The sequence below is a fragment of the Terrapene carolina genome, unplaced genomic scaffold, assembly GCF_002925995.2.
Source record: "Terrapene carolina triunguis isolate 2854851 unplaced genomic scaffold, T_m_triunguis-2.0 Scaffold69, whole genome shotgun sequence".
Classification (NCBI taxonomy): Eukaryota; Metazoa; Chordata; order Testudines; family Emydidae; genus Terrapene; species Terrapene triunguis.
The window spans coordinates 25,696,770-25,709,548 of NW_020664420.1; the positions used below are offsets into that span (position 1 = coordinate 25,696,770).

Sequence of the window (12,779 nt, forward strand, 5' to 3'; positions counted from 1 at the left end):
GGGTTTTTTTTCTGTGCTACTCTGATCTACTGAACCTGTCAGCATTTGATAGGGTGGTGTTCTGATATAAAAAAATTACCTAGCTGTGATGGGTACACAAACCCCACATAGGTCAACAAGGGGTTAGGGAGCTGCTCTGGGCTCAGCCTGCTCTGCCCCACCACATGTGCAAGAGGTGCACAGGCTGAAGGAGGAGTCAAAAGGGAGCAGAACAGCTCACTTGGGGGCACAAGAGGGAAGAGAGCAGACCTGCAACTTGCAGCACCTGAGAGAAGAACTGAGGGAAGGCAGGATCTCTCCCTACAACAACTGCCTAAAGATCCTTCTCTGAGGGAAGGGAGGACCTGCTTCAGGTATACCCTGAGACTGAGGGAGGCATTTCCCCCCTCTCTATCATCTGGACTCAGTTTATTTGTATTAATTATTCTTCTTTTGTTTATGGGCTACCCCTGAAGAGGAGAGATTTGGAACTAACCTGGCTAGAGGGCCAAGGCATGAGAGAAGGCAGCCGCCCCTTCCAGAGGGAGAAAATTACCCTTCCCTGCCTGGCCATGAAGAGCCACCATGTGAACAGGGACAATAGAGGGGTGGTAGGAAGTGGCCCAGGAAGGGCAGCCTTAAGGTGCTTCTGGGTGTTGGACCCTTTTGTTGCCCTCATGGGGCTGAAAGTGACGGCTAGTGGCGTTCTGTTACTTTCTTTTTTGGGCCTGTCCTGTAGTAGGTGACTTCTGGGTACCCTTCTGGCTCTGTCAATCTGTTTCTTCACTTCAGCCCCCAACTAAAACCTCTCCAGCACATCATCAAGGATCTACAACCTATCCTGAAGGACGATCCCTCACTCTCACAGATCTTGGGAGACAGGCCAGTCCTTGCTTACCCCCAACCTGAAGCAAATACTCACCAGCAACCACACACCACACAACAAAAACACTAACCCAGGAACCTATCCTTGCAACAAAGCCCATTGCCAACTCTGTCCACATATCTATTCAGGGGACACCATCATAGGACCTAACCACATCAGCCACACTATCAGAGGCTCGTTCACCTGCACATCTACCAATGTGATATATGCCAGCAATGCCCCTCTGCCATGTACATTGGCCAAACCGGACAGTCTCTGTGCAAAAGAATAAATGGACACAAATCGGACATCAAGAATTATAACATTCAAAAACCAGTCAGAGAACACTTCAATCTCCCTGGTCGCTCAATTACAGACGTAAAAGTGGCAATACTACAACAAAAAAACTTCAAAAACAGACTCCAACAAGAAACTGCTGAATTAGAATTAATTTGCAAACTAGACATCATTAAATTGGGCTTGAAAAAAAAAGACTGGGCATGGATGGATCATTACACAAAGTAGAACTATTCCCCCTACTGTTACTCACACCTGATTATCACTACAAAAGTTTTTTTTTTCTCCTGCTGACAATAGCCCACCTTAACTGATGACTCTCATTATAGTTGGTATGGCAACACCCATTTTTTCATGTTCTCTGTGTGTGTGTGTGTATATATATCTTCCTACTGTATTTTCCACTGCATGCATCTGATGAAGTGGGTTTTAGCCCATGAAAGCTTATGCTTAAATAAATTTGTTAGTCTCTAAGGTGTCACAAGTACTCCTCGTTCTTTTTGCTATCACTGACAGTAGCCCTTATGAGATACTTTGGATGCTACCACAATACAAATAAATACTGATGATAATAATTCATAGGCAATTATGAATAACCTTATCATCAGGGTTATTTCTAATCCCAAGGAGTTAGTCTTACTCCCAGCCAGTATGTATATTTTCCACATGTGTACAGAAGATCACAGATGTAGTATAGAAATAATTGAAATGGCTTCTTTTTCTTGTATATTTTTCTTTCTTTCTTGAGAATTGTGCCTGGAACAGTTAGTTATACAATACAAATAAATATTTTGATATACTGTAAAAATGAGAGATGCTCCCCCACAGTTACTTTGTTTATGTGTAAAGATAAGAAGTCAATAAAAAAGATCTTTAAAAGGTAAATATTTGTCTTGCAGAAAACATGCAGAACACTGAGCTCTTCTAATTGATAAGATGCAATCAGACATTTGTAAGATTTCATTAGGAAAAATACTAACTTATCATAACTTTTGCATAAACTCACTCTTTTTATTGCTCGAGATTAGCATTGGTTTGGTTTGATTTTATGCATAACTTTTATATCTGGAGAAAGTTATATTTGGCTTCTTACATGGGCACCAACAGTATCTAAGGTCCGGATCCTGCAAAGACTTATATACTTGCTAAACTTTATGAACTGAGAGTAGTCGCATTGAAGTAAACAGGACTACTCAATATGCAAAGTTAAGCACATGCACAAATTTTCACAGGATCAGACCCGCATTGATAAATTCAGCTCTAAATATGTTCAGTCTTCTGAAAATCTGTATTTCTACAGACTTTACATAAAGGAATTATGTTCAGGTGTTCTCATAACACTTAAGGCAGAAATAGAAAACACATTTTAACTATGGCTAATGGTCATTAGTCGCCTTATTTTATTAGCCTCAGAGGAACTGAAAAAAATTCACTGAAATCCTGGCTCCAGTTCAAAAAGGGGAGGAGAATTCAGTAATGACCCACAGTCTCTAAGTACTTGAGATAGTGTTTTGAACTCTATTTTCTTGCCATAGTGCAGCAATGCACCATCTCAATTTCCTTTGTTTTGCAGAGTAATACAATAACTTGGTAGTATGTTCAAAGATGAATCTCAGATCAATTGTTTTGAAAGGAATATAACACAAACTGGATACATCTCTGGAACATTAGAAAAGAAAAAATATTGCCAGGCACATTTGCAGTGAGTTTAAAATATCCTGAACATAGTCACTGCTCACCCTGAAGTTAGCTCAGCTTTATTCAGAGGGTTTATTCAGTGATTAATTTGTGAAATTCCTGAGGGAGAATGGAAGGGAGCACACAAAGAGTTTGGAAGTTGTGGGCAGAGCTAATTTTTGTCTTGTGCTTTAATGATAATGCAAAGCACATGCAAATACAGAAGAGAGCATGGAGGAAATGCATGTATCCTCTGTCTGGGAAGCCGTTGATAATTTAGATCTCAGCAACTCGTAGTTTGGTGGAGGAGGGGAAAATTTCCCCGATTTTCTCCTACAAGCAAGTGACTGGCTTTAGGACTCTGATACAGCACATACACATTTTTAAAGAGTGATGTAAGTGAAATAAAACTAGCCCAACAAAAGCCACTCTCAGACTGGAAGTATCTTGTAATCTGGATTTAACGCACTTCTCTTCATCGCTTTGATTTGTTTCATATGCTGAGAGGAGGAAGGGGCACGAGAACAATGACACGCCAGTTGTAATCCAGAGCCGGACATCCAGCTCTCTCCTACTGCCCTCCCACTCCCATCCTGGGTGGGGGTTGTCCGGTAGGAGACACCCAGGAATTATAAAAGTGCATATGTCCCTTTAAGGTTTGCTTTGCTCCCTGCAGACTTTAGCCTAAACACTGAGATCTGACTTTATTTGTACATGTTTCTCAGCTCTGGGATCCTGCCACGCGGGGGTTTCAAAGGCTCAGAGACCGTTTGGGGTTAGGGGGGAGGGAGTGTGTGTCGGGGAGGGGGGCAACTCATCTTGATGTGAAGAGAAAACTTGAAGGGATTGAAACAACAAACAGGAAATGCCTAGCCCGGCTGCTGCTCTTGCAGATGCAGAGGGGACCAGAGGCAGTTGCAGCGCACTGAGCTCTTCTCCCTAACAGGCACCGTGTGAACGACCGAGCTACCCAGGGGATCTGCTGCCCCCCGGCCCTGTCCTCCTTCACGGGCTATCCTTGTCACTGCAGCCATGGGCTCCCAGCCCCTCCGTAGCAGAAGCCCAGGTGTCGCTGTCCCATGCGGGATTCTGACAGGTGAGAGAACTCTCTCTCTTTCCCTCTTCTCTGAAGACCCAGATCTGCCAAGTCTCGCTCCTCTGCAGGGAGGCTCCCTTCTTGGGGAGGATGAATCTCTCAGGATATGGCATCCCAGAGTCGCTTCAAATCTCTGCATCCATCATCCCTAGAAACTTCACTCCGCTCAGAGTGCCCCGATTTAAAACAGCTCTTGGGAGTGGGTTTTTAAGAAACTTTTCCTCGCTGGGCGTTAGTCTCCTTTATACCCTAGGATCTAAGGAAAATACTCAAAAAGCAGGAGGGATGGGAGACGAGAACAATACAAGTAGAAGCTGCTGGGTGAAGGGTGGGGTATGCAGGAACAACATTTATGAGTGTGAACTTTTTTTCTTGGTTTCTGATATGGTCGACTGCAAAGGGCAATGTTAACTGTTCAGACTGTGGACGACATAAAAAAATGTTACAGGGACGATAGCTCAGCCCATTAAGCATGTAGTATTTCCATTTAAGGACTTAATGCTGTTGGGGATTTCTTTTGTTTTGCACAAAAATGGGGGGGGAGCAATTCAAGTACTGTATGGACAACAATTTCTGATATGTTGGGGGATTTGTGGCTAAAGCATTTGTATTTGGAGAGAGAAAATTCAAGGAAATGGAAATGAGTTGAGGAAGTGCAAACATTCACACAACTGTGGAATTTGGCTCTCTGGGGTAGTTTTCTTACAATGTGAGCAAGCCAAAACAATTGAGCTGATAAAGTCTGAAATTAACCAATAAGCAAGAAGAAATAAGCTTTATATAAATCATCCAAATGGGGAGTCAGGGAAAGGATAAGATCATTTATATTGTTGAAAGTATTTTGTAACTCTTCTTCACTTTGGGATTGTTCTGAAGCGAGATTCATGTAGAAACCTGAACAAGTGTAGTAATCTAGGTTTATCAGGCAGTTGACAGGTAGCACTTTGCAAATGTATATCACATTATTATAATTATCTCCTAAACTATTATTATATGATCCTTTTCCAAATCCTTATACTGTACTTGGTTTTGTGCAAGTGATGGAGGGAGGATACGCAGCTGCAGCAGTCTGAAACACTTATCTCTGGACTCCTTTTCCATCGGAATTGAAAAGTTAACACTTGTACTGGCTACAGATGATTCAGCAAGAAAAGTGCAAATTTAAATGAAGTCAAGAACTGCAAAAGTTAAAGTTCTTTCATGTATGTGCAATGTGGACAAATTAATAGTGCGATTATCTTAACTTTAATTGCCTAACTTTTATCTGACAATTATAACAACATTGTATACAGAGATTATTTTAATATCAAAACAATGAGGCTTCCTCAACTTTCACCCTCGCTCACTCTCAATCTGTTTCTACATAGCCCCTGAGCCTTCTCTCTACTGGAGCTCTCTCTCTTCACGGGCACATTAATGTATTATTATTTATTAACCATGTTTATTATGGTAGTGCCTAAGGACCAACCAAGAATGGGCTACACAGAGTAGAAGTGAAAACACAGAGTAGCAGATAGTCCCTACTCAGAAGAATTTACAATCTAACTAGACAAGCTAAAAACTATTCCATCCCTTCTTTTCTTACCCCTTCACTACCTCTCTGTTCTTTTCCTCTTGTCCGTAACAATTCCTGTCCTATCATTTCTCAGCTGCTCTCCCCATAGCTTTTTGCATTCAGAGGCCTCTTTCCCATTCAGACCCCTCTGTCTTGTTCTAGGCTGTTACAAGCTAGGGGAGAGGGATAGCTCAGTGGTTTGCACGTTGGCCTTCTAAACCCAGGCTTGTAAATTCAATTCTTGAGGGGGCCACTTAGGGATCTGGGGCAAAATCAGTACTTGGTCCTGCTAGTGAAGGCAGCGGGCTGGACTCAATGACCTTTCAGAGTCCCTTCCAGCTCTATGAGATAGGTATAGCTCCATATATTCTATTATAAGCTCACAAATCCAAAAATACATTGGTCACAACCCTTCTTCCTACCAGTGTCACCTCAGTCTTGCCTAAAGAGTCTGCTTTAGCCAGCTACTCTTCGTACAGGTTCTGATCTAAGATAAGCAATGAAAAACAAGTTGATGGTGCAACTTTGGTTTGACTAAGGAGAACTGGGTGACCCAACTGCAAACAAGATATTATCTAATCATAAAGAGGAAACTTTAGAAAATCATGTTAACACACGCTATATGAACATGAAAAAATGGGGGTTGCCATACCAACTCTAATGAGACTAATTGATTAAGGTGGGCTATTATCATTATTATTCTCCTGCTGATAATAGCCCACCTTAATCGATTAGTCTCAGAGTTGGTATGGCAACCCCTATTTTTTCATGTTCTCTGCTCAGTGGTTTGAGCATTGGCCTGCTAAACCCAGAGTTGAGTGTTCAATCCTTGAGGGGGCCATTTAGGGAACTGGGGTAAAAATCTATCTGGGGATTGGTCCTGCTTTGAGCAGGGGGTTGGACTAGATGACCTCCTGAGGTCCCTCCCAACCCTGATAGTCTATATATATCTTCCTACTGTATTTTCCACTGCATGCATCTGATGAAGAGGGCTTTAGCCCATGAAAGCTTATGCTCAAATAAATTTGTTAGTCTCTAAGGTGCCACAAGTACTCCTCGTTCTTTTTACTCTCAACTTGAAATCTAGTTTGTTTGTTTTTTTAAATCAGTTAAAAGTAGTTTCAGGTAAAATACTTGTCAATTTTTGTCCTGCTCTTTAGTCTCCCTGCCAGTTTATGTGGTTTTACAATCACAATTTCCTATTAAAAAAAAATAATGTTCTCTCCCATGTCAGCCACAAAAAAGACCTACACAAATAACAGAAACTGTTTAAATGATTGAGTTCAATTCTAGAGGCATTATGCTTGTGCTTAATTTTACACAAGCAAGTAGTTGCAAGAGACCAGATCCTCAGTTATGTAAACTGTCATAGGTCTTCAAAATTTAAATCAGGTGAGGATCTGGCCCATTGACTTTAATGGGATTACTCACGTAAAAAAGTTACTCAAATGCTTAACTATTTGCAGGATTGGGATCTCTATGGGACAACAGTGAATCTGATAATTGTCAAATGCAAAAAATAAATACATTGGAAATACATAGCAAAATATTTTTTTCCGTTATAGTAACCTGAGATGATGATTATTTTAAGAATAGGCACAACATTTTCAGATAGAAATATGACGTAAATTGGCAATGTCTCTTTAATTGTAGATGGGCTAATTATAGTTTAAGATCGCTATAAACGTAGTTGTGGATCATTGTTCCTAATTTGTATAAAGTTTTCAGTTTTTTGCTTGAAAAAAGAATCCAGTGTCCCTAGAAATGTCTGCTTCTCTCCACTGCACAACAGAAGTTGATTACTGTATGTGTTGAGTTGCAATCTCTCTTGTAGTCACTATGAAACGTAGCAATCTTGTTTAGTTTTGACACACAGAACAGGTCAAAACTTGCATGAACTGAGTATTTATCTATTATTTAGAGATATTAAGCCCTTTTCCCGTCCTTTAAGATGCAGCAGTTCCGTTGACATCAGTGGGACTGCTGGTCTGAGTAAAGATTACAGGACTGGACCCAAAGAGTAAAGGAAAGATCTCTAATTTGAAAATGTATAATAATGCATATAGTTGAGCTGTCAAATAAAAGAGAAGACTTACATTTATGCAGCAAGAAGAAAGTATAAAATCCTTTTACACTTGTTAGTTAAGTACTACTTATAGCTAATTTTACTTGAGAACAGCATGAGTCGCATTTGAAATTGTGTTTATCTTAAGCAGCACAAAGAGTGTAACTGGCCATGTGCTGAGGAGATGCAGAGTGTTAGAGAAGGAAGAAATTTTCTTCCCTCAACCACAGCGCAGTTGTGGAGCCTCTTTAGGTTTCAAAACAATCAGCTGTTACGATTGTAAAGATGTTAAACTAAATGCTTGGGGTGTTTCAAATTGTGTTAATTAACTCAAGTCGCCTAACTTGATTTTTAAAAAGCACTTTTTTGCATGGTCACTCAACTCCCAGTGATTGAGGTGACCTCTGCAGGGCTTTCACCTAGTTCTGGAGGTGAGGGGTGGAAGGACACACATGCCTTGCCCCACCATATTCTCTGTGGCATGCTGCTCAGGGCCCTCATGCCAAGCAGGGCTCAGAACCATGCAAAGGGTGCACACCCGCTACCTGGGTTCCTATATCCAGCCCTTCTCTGGCACAGTGGAACCGCACCAATTCAACTGCACAGGAGCCTCTGCAGCTTCAGAGGAGGGAACCTGACTTGTCACAAGCTGCCAAAAGCAATGTCTGAAAAATGTGTCACAAAAATCAGCAAAATATTCCCTACTCCAATATGTTGGATAAATAATTGGCTAGCTGAAGCATTTAAAGCCCCCACAAGGTGTTATGCTAAAATATAGAAGCATTTTTAAAAGTGAAAACGAGAAGCAATATCCAACCTGCAATGCAAGGGAAATGAGAAACTCTCCTCCAGGTTCAGGAAAATGGATATCCCATAAATATTAGAAAAAGGTGGGAGGAAACTCCTAAAGAAAAACTGAACACAACCCCCACCTAGATTGTACAATTTTGTAATTGAAAAGAATGAACAAATATAAGACCCAATCCTAACAGTTACGTCTGTGCTTAACTTTACACCTGTGAGTAGTCCCATTAACTTGCATGGGATTACACATGCTAATAGTTAAGCATGTATGTAAGTGTTTACAGAATGGAACATTAGGCCTCTTATTCATAAACCCCATTAAATAGTATCCTTTGCCTTTGTGTGATACTTAGGACTCAGTCTTAGGAACTTAGGAACTGTAATACCAAATCAGAAATGAGGTCCATCTAGTCCAGTATTTTTCTCCAACAGCAGCCAGCACTAGATGCTTCAGAGGGTGTAAGAACTCCACAGCAGCAGATTTGGGATAATCTGCCCCCCATTAGGTCTCATCCTGAGCTCTAATAGAGATTGGCTTAAACCTTGAAGCATGAGGTTTAACAAACCTTTCAGAATTTTTGCTATTCCTTATGATAACTCTGGAGATTCTGATATGTATAAACATCCAATCCCTTTTTGAATCCTTCTAAATTCTTGGCCTCAAAGACTTTCAGGAGCAGAGAGTTTCAGTCTAACTATGTGTTGCGTGAAAAAAATGTTTCTTTTTATCAGTTCTGAATTTGCCACTTTTTTATTTCATTACATGTTCCCTTGCTTTCGTATCAGGAGACAGGGAGAAATGAAGCACTGTTCATTATTTTATATACTTCTAGCACATCTCCTCTGATTTATCTCAGTTCTAAATTAAATAATTCCATTCATTTCAATCTCTCTTCACATGAGTTTTTCCATGCCTCTTAGTAATTCTCATAACTCTTCTCTGCACCATTGATTTATATAAAGGGCTTAAAATACTTTCTCTATTGTTCTCCCCCCCAACCCCCGCCATTCCTTATGCAACCTAACATAATTTGCATTTTTGACTGCAGCTACACATTGAGATGTATACAGTGATACCCAGCATCCTTTCCTGAGTTGATACATTTAAGTTAGAACCTTCTAAAGTGCAGTAGTTTACACTGTCTCCTGCACTTGTATTACTTTGCATTTGTCAACATCAAACTCCATTTGCCATCACGTTGCCCATTCATCTCTGTGAAGTTTCTCATAGTCCCCTCTGGTCCTGATCTAACCTAAATAACTTTGCGTCATTTGCAAATATTTCCACCTCACTAGTCACCCTATCTTTTCCAGGGTCTTAATAAATATAGTAAACAACACTGGACCTAGTACAGAACCTTGAGGCACCCGGCTATTCACTTTTTGCTATGATGAAAATTGACCTTTTAATCCTACTTTTTGTCTTCTAGCCAGTTTTTGATCGATGACATTACTTCACCACCCATCCCATGACTACTTAACTTCTCCAATAGTCTTTTCTGAGGGACCCTGATAAAAGTCTTTTGATACATCTAAATAAATTGTCAAGTGGTTTTTCTTTATCTACTACTTTAATGATGCATTCTAAGAGATTAATGAGACATTATTTTCCTTAGCAGAAACCCTGTTGGCTAGATGCTATCATATCATGTTCTTCAAGTGTTTTATTATTTGATTTTCAATTGTTTATCCAATTTGCCAGGTACAGGGTAAGGCTTCCTGGTCTGTAATACCCCCCAGAACCATTTTATACACAAATACAATATTTGCTACCCTTCAATCATCTGGAACAATACTTGTTTAGAGCACTTCCAAAATCTACCTAGGGAAGTAACCCTTACTCACGCATGTTGTCCCCTTTGCTTCTATAGGACTATTCAGGTGAGTAAAGATTTGTAGAATATGGGACCTAGCAGTTTGATCCTTTTCTGTTCTTCAGTGATGTTATTAATTTTTTAATTAAATAATGAGAGCATTAGTATTTATCACAAAGATCTTGGAACAAGTGAATAGTGACATATGACTGGCTAACTTTAGATGTTGGTAGAATATCTGAAGTTGACAAAAGAGGCTAAAATGTGTTTGGTTGTCCTTTGAAGCTGTATTAGTTTAATTCTTAAAATATTTAACTTGATTCTTTAATATTTATGCAGATGCTCAGAATGCGTAATTTAGGAGCCTAATTTTAGGAGCACAGGTTTGAAAATTCTGGCCCATATTCTTACTATCAATATTGCTTTAGTATACATATACTGTGGCTTCTATAAGAGCATTGACTGTGCACTGTTATGTTAGCCACTAGATGCACATACAATATCACATAACATAAGCCTCAGAGTGGATGCGGACTATGCTTTCCCCACGACAAAAAAAAGTATCTGTTCTCTAGTATTATCTATCTGTTCATTGTATCAATATAAATCTAGATTACAAGAACATAAGAAATCATAGGGATGGAAGAATATCAATTAGAGCCTGTCCATATCGCTTATTTTGTGTTGGATTAGCTGTCTCCCCAATTCTTGTACCTCTGATATTTTTCTTCCAAATATCTTATGGTTTTCAAACTTTATTGTTAGATGCTTCCATGCCTGCTTTTGACAGAACAGGAAAAGATTAGTAACACGAAAAGACAACCTGATTCATTTATATGCCCTTTCAGTTTCTGGTTTTAATTACACTTTCAGCATTAACTGCTCCTTTTGAAGATTAAACTAATGTTTTGACTCCATTGTGTCTATCAAGCATAGCCCCAGACCTCCCAAATGCACAGAAGTAGTATGCTCCCTGCTACCCCATTAGAGGGGTGCAACAGGTAATCCCCTCCACTAGCAGGTACAAAGAGGGAGAAACTGAGAGCCTTTCCTGTCCCCTCACTTCTTGGATGGTTGTTGTCCACAGAGATACTAGCAATCATTGTTACATCTTTCCTTTCTGTTCCTTCCAGGTTTCTCTGATTTACTGTGGTTGCTTCTCAGTTTCCTTTTTTCAAAGGATCCAGACCTCTACCCTTTTTGTGTAACTGGTCTTGTGACTTGCTAAGAGTTATTTTTTTAATATAAACAAACTATTCCAAAATAAGAGTTTTCTACTCAGACTTGCACTGAAATACCTGAAAGTACAAACTGCACCTCTAATTTCAATTCCATTTTCCATGTACACAAGGCCTTAAATGAGGGCTGAGTACGTCCAGTGTCTCAGGGCCTGAGTTTCTCAAATACTTGAGTCCATTTGATTGCCTATATCATAACAACCTTTAGAATTCAAGATATACATAGAATTTTTTTAAAATGTACTTAATTCTATGCTAGGAAAAAGTTCCTTATATTTTTTCCCAATACTACTGTTTAAAAAACACCCCAATTCTGCAACTTGTTCAATATATATATATATATTGCTACACTATGCATACACACAAGGAGAGAACCAAGACAGCCAGAAAATAAAAACTAACTGCTACTAACCCTGACATTTTATTCACAGAGGAGTTCTTATGTGAATGATCTGCACTTAATATAGTTTATCTTGCTTCCTCCAGCTCAATGGCTTTCAACCTGTAGACTGCTAGGGGGGTCTACAGACTATATCTAAGATTTCCAAAGGGGTCCCATCTCCATTGGAAAAGTTTTAGGGGATCACATATGAAAAAAGATTGAAAACCACTGCTCTAGTAGGCACAATGTTGCTTTTTAACATTTCCCAAGACATGGTTTCATCTTTCTCTCATAGATTCTGAGGCCAGAAGGAACCAGTGTGATCATGTCATCTGACCTCCTGTGTAACACAAGCCATAAATCTAGCTTCATATTTACCTTACTTAGTCTTCAAATTTGGCTTGTTGTGGGGACTGTAATATTGGCAGCTTGTGGGAGCCCAAGAACTGCACTCAGGAGCCTTGGGTGCTCTGCCACTGAACTACTGAGTAACCTTGGGCAAATCACTTCTCTGCACCTCAGTTTCCCCATCTGTGAAATGATACTAACCTCCTTTGTAAAGTGCTTCGAGAGCTATTGATAGTAAGCACTGTATAAAATGTAGGTATTGTTACTAATCACTATTAAATGGAAGAGTCAGTGGCTATGCTTGTGGGCCCGACTGACCAAGGTGTTACTCTAGCTTTGTGCCAAAGGGAAGTGGAACAGAGCAAGGCCGTGCACCCAGGCAGGGCGAGAGAGGCTCCAGCGGGAGATGCTCCCTCCACCAGGTACCGCAGCCCGCGCACGGCCCGCGGGGCCAGCCCTGACTGAGCCAGCAACTACTCAGGGGCAGGAGGCGGCAGGGCGGCGGCTGCGCTGGGTCACACGCGGGGCTGCGGGCAGGGTAGGCTGGAAGTACGGGCTGGGGGGACGCGCTGGGTCACACGCGGGGCTGGGACCGGGCTAGGGGGACGCGCTGGGTCAGGAGCTGCCTGACGGGCAAGCACAGCCCCCCTCAGAACAGC

The 12,779-nt window shown here is 40.7% G+C and overlaps 1 protein-coding gene across 1 annotated transcript in view; it reads left to right on the forward strand.

Annotated features, from left to right (window-relative positions):
- Window positions 1-3,655: 3,655 nt before the first annotated feature.
- ITGA1 (integrin subunit alpha 1) overlaps window positions 3,656-12,779 on the forward strand; it is a 110,470-nt gene continuing 101,346 nt past the window's right edge. The window contains exon 1 of the mRNA XM_024210125.2: window positions 3,656-3,914. Within this exon, the coding sequence (XP_024065893.1) occupies window positions 3,851-3,914 (64 nt within the window). The 5' untranslated portion in view covers window positions 3,656-3,850. The remainder of the gene's footprint in view (window positions 3,915-12,779) is intronic.